The 13,969-nt window shown below is 52.6% G+C and overlaps 1 protein-coding gene across 7 annotated transcripts in view; it reads left to right on the forward strand.

The window, feature by feature from the left end:
* The window catches only part of snx14 (sorting nexin 14), a 259,496-nt gene that overhangs the window by 176,463 nt on the left and 69,064 nt on the right, over positions 1–13,969 (forward strand). For all 7 annotated transcript variants that reach the window (XM_072503178.1, XM_072503170.1, XM_072503160.1 and 4 more), the window contains one exon: positions 583–706. In XM_072503178.1, coding sequence (XP_072359279.1) covers positions 583–706 — 124 coding nt within the window. The remainder of the gene's footprint in view (positions 1–582; positions 707–13,969) is intronic.

Below are 13,969 nucleotides of genomic sequence, written 5' to 3' on the forward strand. Positions count from 1 at the left end.
ATTTATTATAGGTTTTTGAATGTATATGATTGCATTTGAGAGATATGAGGGTAATACAGGAAGGTTGAGTTGAATTAGATCATCCATAATCATCATTGAATGGCAGGGCAGTCTTGAAGGACCAGATAGCCAACTCATGCTCAAGAGTTTTTATATTGTTACATTTAACAGGCGCAACTTCTATCTACTATTCAGTCCTCCCATCGCAGGTGGCAATGTCTACCCAGCAGAGACGGCTAAAAGACTCACCATTTTCCTCCAACATGTTGTTCACAACAATGAGGGGAGATTGACTAATAATTTGAGTCATAGAGTCAGAGGTTTACAGCATGAAAGGAGCCTTGAGTACAGTACACACTTCCTATTAGCATTCCAACCAGCACTTATTATGTTGCACTTCATACTGGTCCTCTGGCTCACTGAGAGTGACAACATAAGTCTATCAGTTATATATTTATTCCATTTAAAACCCTGGTATTAATCATTAATGGGAATGGTAGCATATGTAAATGTGAAGCACCATATTTAAATGCTGTTGACAGAAAGGCAGTTCGTTATTAGTTAATGCCTCCTTTCTTTCAGCTCTTTAATGACTTGTACAAAAATAATGCCAATCGCTCCGAAAGTACAGAGAAGAAGTACAACCAGAACTACTTCATGGAAATGATGACATTAGATGGCATTTATGATTACCTGATGTATGTGGGTAAGTGAGCATTTGGACTCGCCGTATATATTAGAGCTAAAATGTATATCAATGCATCCTCCAGAGTTTTGATTCCTTGAATATGACATCTTGCTTTCCAAGCATAAAGATAAAAGCAAGTTATTGCGGATGTTGGAATCTGAAACAAATACACAGATGCTATCAGACCTGCCGAGATCCTTCAGCATTTTCTGTCTCTATTTACAGTCATATAGTTGTCCTACCTTAATATGATTTCTGTGTTTGTCGTGGATCGAGGCATAGCAGAGTCAAATAGCCATCTGTGTTGGAATCACCATTATCTTGATGAATTTTTAAAAAATGTTATAACTTCAGAATAAGCAAGTGGTGAATAATCCCTCCCTCCTTTCCAGAACCACAATAGGGGTATCCCTTACCCTCACTTTCCACCTCACCATATTCGAAGGATTATCCTCCCCCATTTCCACCAACTCCAGCATGATGCCAACACCCAACACATCTTCCCCTCCCTCCGCAGTACCATGGTCTTCTCCTCTGTCATCCCAACAGCTCTCACCCTTTCCACAGCACCTACCCTTGCAATCACCTGCCCCTTTACCTCCTCCCTCCTCGCAATCCAAGGAGAAGCAACAATTTTCCTGTACTTTCATTTTGTTTCACTGTTTTTGCTGTTCCCAATGCGTTCTCCTCTACACTGGGGAGACGAAACGTAGACTGGGTGACCACTTTGTGGAACACCTTTGCTCAGTCGGCATCTTGCTCTCATTCTGTCCATAGCTTGCTGCAGTGTTTCAGTGAAGTCCAGTGTAAGCTGGAAGAATAGCATCTCATCTTCCAATTAGGCCTTCTGGACTCAACATTGCATTCAGTAGCTTCAGACCATGAGCTCTGCCCTCTATTTTGATCCCCTCCCCTCTCCCACACCAAAGTGGCAGTCTGAGCCAGGGTTTAGAGAACCCCAAAATGTATCATGGAGTTCACCTGACCCACAACTTTTTTTAAAAATAAATGTTTTTTATTGGATTTTTGAACAAAATATATTTGCCGTTATGTACACAGGATATGATATATATATATATATATATATATATATATATATATATATATATATATATATATATATATATAAGTAGGCATCTGTTTGTGCCGGCGAGACACTACCGGAGGGCAATCCTCGAATGGGTCTGGTGCCGGTGTTGCCCCTTGCTTCTCCTGGACGGATTTTTCCGCCGTTGTCTTCTCGTGCACTCTACCGCTTCCGCCGGCCCTCCCGTCTTCCGCCTGTATTCTCCTTTTTCTCTGTTCCTGTGGATGTCAAGTCATTTAACGTTTCCCTGCCCCGCCACCCGCCCCCCACGTACCTCCCTGGCTCGCCTCTATTGTTCCTTGTCTCTTCCCCCCCCCCCCCCCCCCCCCCCTGTGGTTCGCCTTTCCTTCCTCTTCGATTGAGCCGTCCCCCCCTCTCCCGGTCTATCTCTCCCTCTCATGCTTTGGCTGCTTTCCCCTGGTTCTTGGCTATCTGGCTATTCTTCTGCTTGTTCGTTGGCCACAAACAAATCCTGGAACAATTGGGTGAATGGCTCCCACGTTCTGTGGAAGCCGTCTTCTGACCCTCGGATGGCGAATTTGATTTTCTCCATTTGGAGAGATTCCGAGAGGTCGGACAGCCAGTCTGCAGCTTTGGGTGGTGCTGCTGACCGCCAGCTGAACAGGATTCTACGGCGGGCGATCAGGGAGGCAAAGACAAGGGTGTCTGCCCTCCTCCCCAGGAATAGATCTGGCTGGTCTGAAACCCCAAAGACCGCCATTTTGGGACATGGCTCCACCTCACCCCCACCACTTTGGACATTGCCTCGAAGAAGGCAGTCCAGTACTCCACAAGTCTGGGGCAAGACCAGAACATGTGGGCGTGGTTGGCCGGGCCTCCTTGGCACCGCTCACATCTATCCTCCATCTCCGGGAAGAACCTACTCATACGGGTTCTTGTTAAGTGGGCTCTATGTACCACTTTTAGTTGCGTCAGGCTGAGCCTTGCGCGCGTGGAGGTGGAGTTGACCCTATGCAGTGCATCGCTCCAGAGTCCCCACCCTATTTCGATCCCCAGGTCTTCCTCCCATTTCATTCTTGTTGCGTCCAGTACGGTGTCGGCCCCTTCTACCAGTCGGTCATACATGTCGCTACAGTTTCCTTTCTCTAATATGCTTGCGTCCAGTAACTCTTCCAGTGATGTCTGTGGTGGCGGTTGTGGGTAAGTCCTTGTCTCCTTTCGTAGGAAGTTCTTGAGATGCAGGTACCTTTGCTCGTTCCTCCTGGCTAGCTAGAATTTCTCTGTCAGTTCGTCCAGTGTTGCGACCCTGCCGTCGGTGTATAGGTCCCTGACTGTCAGTGTCCCTCCGTCCTGCCCCCACCTTTCGAAGGTGGTGTCAGTCAGTGCTGGTGTGAACCTATGGTTGTTGCAGATGGGAGCTTTGTCCGTCATTTTGGTCAGGCCAAATTGCTGCCGTAGTTGGTTCCAGGACTGGAGGGTGGCTATCACCACCGGGCTGCTGGAGTGTTTTTTGGGTGGGGATGGGAGTGCCGCCGTGGGCGAGGGCCCAGAGGGAGGTCCCCTTACAGGAGGCCTCTTCCGCGCGCACCCACTCGGCGTCTGGCTCCTTGATCCATCCCATTATTCGCTTGGCCGTTGTGTTTTAGGTTTGGGAGGGCTAGCCCCCCCTTGATTTTGTTTTTTGGAGACCTTCTTTGGGATCCTAGCATTCTTCTTCTCCCCCCCACCCCCCCTTACGAACACCATGATTAGTTTGTCGAATGCTTTGAAAAAGGCCTTGGGGATGTAGATCGGGATGGATCTGAATTGGAAGAGGTACCTGATCAGCACGTTCATTTTGATAGTCTGGACTCTCCCTGCGAGGGAGAGTGGGAGTGTGTTCCATCTTTGCAGGTCCTTTTTTACTTCCTCTGTCTGACTGGTGAGGTTCCATTTGTGGATCCCTTTCCAGTCATGGACTATCTGGATCCCCAGGTAGCGGAATTTGTGTCGGGCTTGTTTAAACGGCAGCCCCGTTAGTGCTGCCCCACCTACTTGTGGGTGTACCGGGCAGATCTCGCTTTTGCTCATGTTGATTTTGTAGCCCGAGAAGGCGCCAAACTCTTTCAGGAGCGCGATGATTCCGTCCATGCTGCTTTGTGGGTCCGAAATGTAGCGGAGCAGGTCATCTGCATAGAGTGAGACTCTGTGCTCTCTCCCTCTCCTTCGGATCTCCCTCCAGCTTTTTGCTAGTGGCTCGACCGCTAGGGCGAACAGCAGTGGGGCCAGTGGGCATCCTTGTCTGGTGCCCCTGTGCAGCTGGAAGTATCGGGAATTGGTGTTGTTTATCTGTACGCTCGCCATGGGAGCGTTGTATAGGAGTTTTACCCAGGAGGTGAACCCTGTTCCAAGCCTGAACCGCTCCAGTACCTCTATGAGGTATTTCCATTCGACTCTGTCGAAGGCCTTTTCTGCATCCAGGGAGACGATCACTTCTGGTGTTCTCTCCCCGGATGGGGTCATTATCACGTTCAGCAGGTGCCTGATGTTCGAGGTAAGCTGTCTACCTTTGACAAAGCCAGTCTGGTCCTCTGCGACCACCTCTGGCACGCAGTCTTCTAGCCTTTTAGCTAGAATCTTGGCCAGTATTTTGGCATCTGCGTTCAGCAGTGACATGGGTCTGTATGACCCACATTCTGTTGGGTCTTTGTCTTTCTTAGATATCAGCGAGATTGAGGCCTGTGCTGGTGTGGGTGGCAGTGTGCCCCTAGCCAGCGAATCTGTGAACATCTCCCACAGGCGCGGGGCCAGTGCTGTCGCAAATCTTTTGTAGAAGTCCATCGGGAACCCGTCTGGTCCCGGCACCTTAACCGCCTGCATGGAGCTAATGCTGTCCATGATCTTTCCCAGTGCTAGTGGTGCTTCCAGGCCCCGTTTTGTGCCCTCCCCCACGACTGGTATGTCCAGTCCATCAAGGAACCGTTTCATCCCGGACTCCCCCATTGGGGGCTCTGAGGTGTACGGCCCTTGGTAGAAGGCCCTGAAGGCTTTGTTGATCTTTTCTTGCTCTGTTTCTAATGTGCCTCTAGTATCCCTGATTTGTGCAATTTCTCTGGTGGCTGCCTGCTTTCTCAGCTGGTGTGCCAGCAGGCGGCTGGCTTTGACTCCGTGTTCGTATAGGGTCCCATGTGCTTGGCGGAGTTGAAGCACTGCTTTCCTGGTGGAGAACAGATCAAAGTTCCTTTGTAACTCTTTCCTCTCCGCCAGGAGCTCTACGGTCGGGGCCTCGGAGAATTTTCGGTCTACCTCCAGTATGGAGTCGAGCAGCTGCTGCCTCGCCACCCTTTTCTCCCTATCTCTTTGCGCTTTGAAAGCGATGATTTCCCCTCTTAGTATGGCCTTTAGCGCTTCCCAGAACGTGGAGGGTGAGACCTCCCCGTTCTGAATTGTTCTCCGTGTACTCTGCTATGGCCCGCGATATCTTTTCATTGAAGGCCTTGTCAGCTAGTAGGGCAACGTCCAACCTCCATGTGGGGCATTGGACCCTGCCCGTCTCCAGCCTCACGTCCATGTAGTGTGGAGCGTGGTCGGATATCACAATTGCGGAGTATTCCACTTTGCCTATCCCCGGAAGCACCATTTTCCCCACCACAAAGAAGTCAATTCTGGTGTATGCGTTGTGTACTGGGGAGAAGAAGGAAAACTCCTTCTCCCCTGGGTGGGTGAACCTCCAGGGGTCCACCACTCCCATCTGTTCCATAAAGTGACCGGGTTCCCTTGCCATGTTTGAGGTTTTCCCCGTCGTGGTGTTTGATCTGTCAGTCGTTGGGTCCTGTACACAGTTGAAGTCCCCTCCCCCATGATGAGCCGGTGCGTCGCTATGTCAGGGATTTCTACCATGGTCTTCTTGATGAAGCTTGTGTCATCCCAGTTGGGCGCGTTGTCATGTGAGAGTACCTTTAAGAAATGGATGTTTAAGCAATGTACCTTTAAGAAATAGAGCTGATCATATTACTGAAGTGATGTCAGAGGGTGGGGGAGCTGAGCTCACTTCTGCTTTTGGTTTCAGTTTGAGGAGAAATCTGGGAGTGTCTGTATGTTTTGCTGAGAGCTGCAGGAAGAAAACACATAGCTGGTCTGTTGATGTCTGCAAATCCAAAGACTATAAATATATTGAATGTAACCTCATGTCTGTTTTTGAAGGTTTTGGAGTCTTTTGGATGTTTAAAGGAACAGTTTGAAGGATTATTTAGTGTTGTAGTCTTTTGGGGCTATCTTTAAAGTAATGGGTGTTAAGATATTCAATGTTTGTTTTTTAAAGGCTAAATTGAGTTCATAGAATAAACATTGTTTTGTTTTAAAAACTATTTGTCCATAATTGCTGTATCACACATGGAGAGTACGCCGTGTGCTTCCCACACCACAATCTATTAAAAGTTGTGGGTCGGTTGAACTCCATGAAACGCTTTGGGGTTCTGTAAACCCGGACCCATAACAGCGTACACGTTAACTAGTACTACCGGTGCCCCATCCAGGGTCCTGCTAACCATGACGTACCGTCCCCCTGGGTCCGTAACCGTCTTTGTCGCCCTAAACATCGCCCATTTGCTGATCAGTATTGCCACCCCCTAGCCCTCGTCCCGCAACAGGAATGGTAGGTCTGTCCCACCCAGTCCTTTCTTACCCGCAGTTAGTCCTGCTCTCTCAGGTGCGTCTCTTGAAGGAAGATTATGTCTGCCTTCATGTTTCTTAGGTGGTTGAGGACTCTGGATCTTTTCACTGGGCCATTGAATCCCCTTACGTTCCAGGTGACTACTTTGGTGTGGAGCGTCTGTCCCCTCGCTCCTGTGGGATTAACCATATTTACCTGGTGGACGCACCCCTGCCCTCCGGGGTTCCCCCTTGTTAGGGGGCCGTCCAGGATGGCCTCCGTCACTGCTCTCTCTCCATGCGGTCAGGCCCCTGTGCTCCGGGGTTTCCCTCCGTCAGGGGGCCCCTGGCATGGCTGCCCGCTGTGCAGCCGCCACGCGGGTAGCCCTCTGCACTCTGGAGTCTCCCTTCGCCCAGAGGCCGTACTGGGTGGATGCTTGCAGCGGTTCCTTGTTCCAAGCCCTTGGTTGTGGCACTTTGTAGCCCTATTGTTGTTCCTTTTCTAGCCTTGTTTGTCCATCCGTCCCTGTGCTCCGCCCCCCCTGTTCCCTCCCTTCCTGTGCCCCCCCCCCGTCCCTCCCTTTCCTCCCCCTTTCCCCCCCGTCTCCCATATATCCCTCCTTTGTCCCTCTTTCCCCTGCTCCTATTCCCGTTTGCTCTCCCGCCTCTGTTGAGTGGTCCCCCCCCCTCTGCCTGGCGCCGTCCCCCCTGTTGGTGGCGCGCTGCGTCCCTGCTTTTCTGCATGTCCCCGGTGCTAGCTTTCTTTCGGGTGCAGTGACCCCCCTCTAGGGAGTTACTGTCTTGCTACTCCCCTGCCCAGCCTCTGCTTTTTCCTGCCCGCTCTTCCCCCGTCCTACCCTGCGCTCTTCCCCCGTTTGCTCTCCCTTCTCCGCTACTCTCGCACCTTCATGCTGGGGCCTGGTCTCCCACCTGTGGCGATTCTTTGGGTAGCAGTTTGCTTTTTGTTCAGGGTGTGCTCGCCATGGTAGGGGTGGGGGCGGGGGGCCTGGCAATGCCCCCCCCCCCCCCCCCAGTCGGCGTGTTGTTGCCCCTTGCCAGGGGCCCGTATTTCTACCCTTGCTGTTGGTTTTCCAGCCCGTGTTCCTCGATGAACTTGTTTGCGTTGGCGGGGGCTGTACAGAAATACTGTCTTTCTTGGTATGTGACCCAGAGTTTCGCTGGATACAGCATACCAAAGCGCACATTGTTTTTGTGAAGGGCTGCTTTTGCTCTATTGAATTCAGCCCGTCTCCTGGATAGGTCTGCCCCAATGTCCTCGTACACTCTATGAAGTGTCCTTCCCATTTGCAAGTTCAGTTTTGCCTGGCCCAGCGCAGGATTGTTTCCCTGTCTTGGTACTGGTGCAGTTTAGCTATAACTGCCCTCGGGTGTTCTCCCGCCTTGGGCTTCGGGCGCAGCGACCGGTGTGCTCTGCCCATTTCTGGTGGGTTGGGGAAAGTTTCCCTCCCCACTAAGTTGCCCAGCATCTCGGCCACGTAGGCCGTGGGTTTCTACCCTCGATCCCCTCTGGTAGGCCCACTATCCTGACATTTTGTCGTCTTGAGCGGTTTTCCTGGTCGTCCACCCTGGCCTTCAGACTCCCCTGCGTTGCGCCCAGTCTCGCAACCTGCTTCTCCAGGGCCGTGAACCGGTCGCTCATGCCCAGGGCGAGCTGTACCTCCGCCAGTGCTTTGGCCATTGCTGCCTGTACTGCGGCCTCTATGTCTGCTTTGGCCCCTGCCTTGCTTTCCTGCTGGTGTTCCCTCAGCGCCTCGGCAAAGGCTACCTTCCAGTTCCCCTCTGGCCCAGGGGGAAAATGCTCCTGTCTGCCCAGTTCTTTTTGTTGCGGCGAGACTTCCATTCCGCCGCTTCGTGCACCGATTAGCTTGTCTGAGTGGGCTCGCGCATTGCCCCGTTTGCGTTTGGTGCCTTTTCTCCCTCTACTTTGGCTCCCTTCTGGCATTTTTTCCCCCCCTTTTCTTTTTCACCCCTCCCCCTCTTTTTTTTTTCTTTTCCCCCCTCTTTTTTTTTTTCCTTCCCCCCCCCCCCCCCTTCTAAAAAGACTCTTTTCAGCTAAGTTTAGTTTTTGAGACACGTGGAAAGAGCGAGGGAATTTTCTGTCCCTTTAACAGTTTTCGTTTCCAAGTTTTTTTCCCTCCCCAAAAAGAGGAAGTTCTTGGGCGAAGTTCTCCGGAAACGGCGCGATGTCCGCCGACTGGCGCCCAAAACGGCGCAAATCAGACGGGCATTGCGCCGCCCCAAAGGTGCGGAATGCTCCGCATCTTTGGGGGCCGAGCCCCAACCTTGAGGGGCTAGGTTGGCACCGGACGAATTTCCGCCCCGCCAGCTGGCAGAAAAGGCCTTTGGTGCCCCGCCAGCTAGCGCGGAAATGGCATCTCCGGGCGGCGCATGCGCGGGAGCGTCAGCGGCTGCTGACAGCTTCCCACGCATGCGCAGTGGAGGAAGTCTCTTCTGCCTCCGCCATGGTGGAGACCGTGGCGGAGGCGGAAGACAAAGAGTGCCCCCACGGCACAGGCCCGTCCGCGGATCGGTGGGCCCCGATCGCGGGCCAGGCTATGGTGGGGGCACCCCCCGGGGCCAGATCACCCCGCGCCCCCCCCAGGACCCCGGAGCACGCCCGCGCCGCCTTGTCCCGCCGGTAAGGTAGGTGGTTTAATTTACGCCGGCGGGACAGGCATTTTAGCGGCGTGACTTCGGCCCATCCGGGCCGGAGAATCGCGCGGGGGGGGGGGGCCCGCCAACCGGCGCGGCGCGATTCCCGCCCCCGCCGAATCTCGGGTGCCGGAGACTTCGGCAACCGGCGGGGGCGGGATTCATGCCAGCCCCCGGCAATTCTCCGACCCAGCGGAGGGTCGGAGAATCTCGCCCTTGTTTTCTTTTTCTCCTCCTCACTCACCCAGGAACGAGAGAGAGAGAGAAAGTGTTCTGGTCGGGCTGGGAGTCCCCCTTGGTTCTGCCGCCTGCCTCGTGGTGGGTGGGGGAGGTCGGACCTCGTTGCTGGCTCGGTCCCCGCTTTGGCTTGGGCCGCCGCTCCTCCTGCCCCGCGTTCCGCTGCCCTGTGTTGCCCGTGCCCTGCTGCTGCGCGTGGGGGGGTTGGGGGGGGGGGCTTGGTCCCCGCTCCTGTGCCGCTTCTCATCGGCCGCCCACGTTCTGCTGTGTGGGCCGGGGGGGGGGGGTAGTGGGCGTTACTCTCTCCGGCCGCTTCCTCGTCTCGGGCCCCGGCTCCTCTCGCACACCTTTCCTCCCCCGGGCCACAGCTTACCGATCCGGTCCCTTGCGGCCTCTTCTACCTCTCCCGGGGGGTGGGGGGTTCTCTCCTTGTCGCTCGCTCTGCTCCTGAGCGCTCAGGTCTCCGACTTTGCTCTGCTTCGGTGTCCGGGTCGCTCCTCATCTTCCGCACTCTCTTGCTGTGCGGGGGGGGGGCCCTGTCGGACAAGGTTGCGCCCTTAGGCACAAGTTATTCGCCGGGGAATGGGACGCAACTGTGTTCCCCCCTCAGGAGCTCTTCTCCCTTGACCGCTCTCTTACCCTGCCGGAAGTCGAATCGACCCACAACTTTTAATAGATTGTGGTATGGGGAGTACACGGCCCACTCCACAGGTGTGGTACAGCAGAAATGGAAAAGTATTTTTTAAAGGAAAACAATGTTTATTCTATGAACTTACGTTAACCTTTTTCAAACATAGTGAACATCTTTTTTTTTATTAAATATTTTATTGAAAATTTTTGGTCAACCAACACAGTACATTGTGCATCCTTTACACAATATTATAACAACACAAATAACAATGACCTATTTTATAAACAAAAAATGAATAAATAATAAATAACAAAAATGAAAACTAGCCCTAATTGGCAACTGCCTTGTCACAAGTAACACTCTCCAAAAATATAATTTAACAGTCCAATATATAATTATCTGTAGCAACGACCTATACATACTATACAGTATATATTAACAACCCTGAGAGTCCTTCTGGTTTCCCCCCCCCCCCCCCCCCCCCCGATCCTGGGCTGCTGCTGCTGCCTTCTTTTTTCCATTCCATCTATCTTTCTGCGAGGTATTCGACGAACGGTTGCCACCGCCTGGTGAACCCTTGAGCCGACCCCCTTAGAACGAACTTAATCCGCTCTAGCTTTATAAACCCTGCTATGTCATTTATCCAGGTCTCCACCCCCGGGGGCTTGGCTTCTTTCCACATTAACAATATCCTGCGCCGGGCTACTAGGGACGCAAAGGCCAAAACATCGGCCTCTCTCGCCTCCTGCACTCCCGGCTCTTGTGCAACCCCAAATATAGCCAACCCCCAGCTTGGTTCGACCCGGACCCCCACTACTTTTGAAAGCACCTTTGTCACCCCCATCCAAAACCCCTGAAGTGCCGGGCATGACCAAAACATATGGGTATGATTCGCTGGGCTTCTCGAGCACCTCGCACACCTATCCTCCACCCCAAAAAATTTACTGAACCGTGCTCCAGTCATATGTGCCCTGTGTAATACCTGAAACTGAATCAGGCTTAGCCTGGCACACGAGGACGACGAGTTTACCCTGCTTAGGGCATCTGCCCACAGCCCCTCCTCGATCTCCTCCCCCAGCTCTTCTTCCCATTTCCCTTTTAGTTCATCTACCATAGTCTCCCCTTCGTCCCTCATTTCCCTATATATATCTGACACCTTACCATCCCCCACCCATGTCTTTGAGATCACTCTGTCCTGCACCTCTTGTGTCGGGAGCTGCGGGAATTCCCTCACCTGTTGCCTCGCAAAAGCCCTCAGTTGCATATACCTGAATGCATTCCCTTGGGGCAACCCATATTTCTCGGTCAGCGCTCCCAGACCCGCGAACTTCCCATCCACAAACAGATCTTTCAGTTGCGTTATTCCTGCTCTTTGCCACATTCCATATCCCCCATCCATTCCCCCCGGGGCAAACCTATGGTTGTTTCTTATCGGGGACCCCCCCAAGGCTCCAGTCTTTCCCCTATGCCGTCTCCACTGTCCCCAAATCTTCAGTGTAGCCACCACCACCGGGCTTGTGGTGTAGTTCCTCGGTGAGAACGGCAATGGGGCTGTCACCATAGCCTGTAGGCTAGTCCCCCTACAGGACGCCCTCTCTAATCTCTTCCACGCCGCTCCCTCCTCCTCTCCCATCCACTTACTCACCATTGAAATATTAGCGGCCCAATAATACTCACTTAGGCTCGGTAGTGCCAGCCCCCCCCTATCCCTGCTACGCTGTAAGAATCCCTTCCTCACTCTCGGGGTCTTCCCGGCCCACACAAAACCCATGATGCTCTTTTCAATCCTTTTAAAAAAAGCCTTCGTAATCACCACCGGGAGGCACTGAAACACAAAGAGGAATCTCGGGAGGACCACCATCTTAACCGCCTGCACCCTCCCTGCCATTGACAGGGATACCATATCCCATCTCTTGAAATCCTCCTCCATCTGTTCCACCAACCGCGTTAAATTTAACCTATGCAATGTGCCCCAATTCTTAGCTATCTGGATCCCCAGGTAACGAAAGTCCCTTGTTACCTTCCTCAACGGTAGGTCCTCTATTTCTCTACTCTGCTCCCCTGGATGCACCACAAACAACTCACTTTTCCCCATGTTCAATTTATACCCTGAAAAATCCCCAAACTCCCCAAGTATTCGCATTATTTCTGGCATCCCCTCCGCCGGGTCCGCCACGTATAGTAGCAAATTGTCCGCATACAAAGATACCCGGTGCTCTTCTCCTCCCCTAAGTACTCCCCTCCACTTCTTGGAACCCCTCAACGCTATCGCCAGGGGCTCAATCGCCAGTGCAAACAATAATGGGGACAGAGGGCATCCCTGCCTTGTCCCTGTATGGAGCCGAAAATATGCAGATCCCCGTCCATTCATGACCACGCCACTGGGGCCCTATACAACAGCTGCACCCATCTAACATACCCCTCTCCAAAACCAAATCTCCTCAACACCTCCCACAAATAATCCCACTCCACTCTATCAAATGCTTTCTCGGCATCCATCGCCACTACTATCTCCGTTTCTCCCTCTGGTGGGGCCATCATCATTACCCCTAACAACCTCCGTATATTCGTGTTCAGCTGTCTCCCCTTCACAAACCCAGTTTGGTCCTCATGGACCACCCCCGGGACACATTCCTCTATTCTCATTGCCATTACCTTGGCCAGGACCTTGGCATCTACATTTAGGAGGGACATAGGTCTATAGGACCCGCATTGTAGCGGGTCCTTTTCCTTCTTTAAGAGAAGCGATATCGTTGCTTCAGACATAGTCGGGGGCAGTTGTCCCCTTTCCTTTGCCTCATTAAAGGTCCTCGTCAGTACCGGGGCGAGCAAGTCCACATATTTTCTATAGAATTCGACTGGGAATCCATCCGGTCCCGGGGCCTTTCCCGCCTGCATGCTCCTAATTCCTTTCACCACTTCTTCTACCTCGATCTGTGCTCCCAGTCCCACCCTTTCCTGCTCTTCCACCTTGGGAAATTCCAGCCGATCCAAGAAGCCCATCATTCTCTCCCTCCCATCCGGGGGTTGAGCTTCATATAATTTTTTATAAAATGTCTTGAACACTCCATTCACTCTCTCCGCTCCCCGCTCCATCTCTTCTTCCTCATCCCTCACTCCCCCTATTTCCCTCGCTGCTCCCCTTTTCCTCAATTGGTGTGCCAGCAACCTGCTCGCCTTCTCCCCATATTCGTACTGTACACCCTGTGCCTTCCTCCATTGTGCCTCTGCAGTGCCTGTAGTCAGCAAGTCAAATTCTACATGTAGCCTTTGCCTTTCCCTGTACAGTCCCTCCTCCGGTGCTTCCGCATATTGTCTGTCCACCCTCAAAAGTTCTTGCAGCAACCGCTCCCGTTCCTTACTCTCCTGCTTCCCTTTATGTGCCCTTATTGATATCAGCTCCCCTCTAACCACCGCCTTCAACGCCTCCCAGACCACTCCCACCTGGACCTCCCCATTATCATTGAGTTCCAAGTACTTTTCAATGCACCCCCTCACCCTTAGACACACCCCCTCATCTGCCATTAGTCCCATGTCCATTCTCCAGGGTGGGCGCCCTCCTGTTTCCTCCCCTATCTCCAAGTCCACCCAGTGTGGAGCGTGATCCGAAATGGCTATAGCCGTATACTCCGTTCCCCTCACCTTCGGGATCAATGCCCTACCCAGCACAAAAAAGTCTATTCGCGAGTAGACTTTATGGACATAGGAGAAAAACGAGAACTCCTTACTCCTAGGTCTGCTAAATCTCCACGGGTCTACACCTCCCATCTGCTCCATAAAATCTTTAAGTACCTTGGCTGCTGCCGGCCTCCTTCCAGTCCTGGACTTCGACCTATCCAGCCCTGGTTCCAACACCGTATTAAAATCTCCCCCCATTATCAGCTTTCCCATCTCTCGGTCCGGAATGCGTCCTAGCATCCGCCTCATAAAATTGGCATCATCCCAGTTCGGGGCATATACGTTTACCAAAACCACCGTCTCCCCCTGTAGTTTGCCACTCACCATCACGTATCTGCCCCCGTTATCCGCCACTATAGTCTTTGCCTCGAACATTACCCGCTTC

The sequence above is a fragment of the Scyliorhinus torazame genome, chromosome 1 (genome assembly GCF_047496885.1).
Source record: "Scyliorhinus torazame isolate Kashiwa2021f chromosome 1, sScyTor2.1, whole genome shotgun sequence".
Taxonomy (NCBI): domain Eukaryota; kingdom Metazoa; phylum Chordata; class Chondrichthyes; order Carcharhiniformes; family Scyliorhinidae; genus Scyliorhinus; species Scyliorhinus torazame.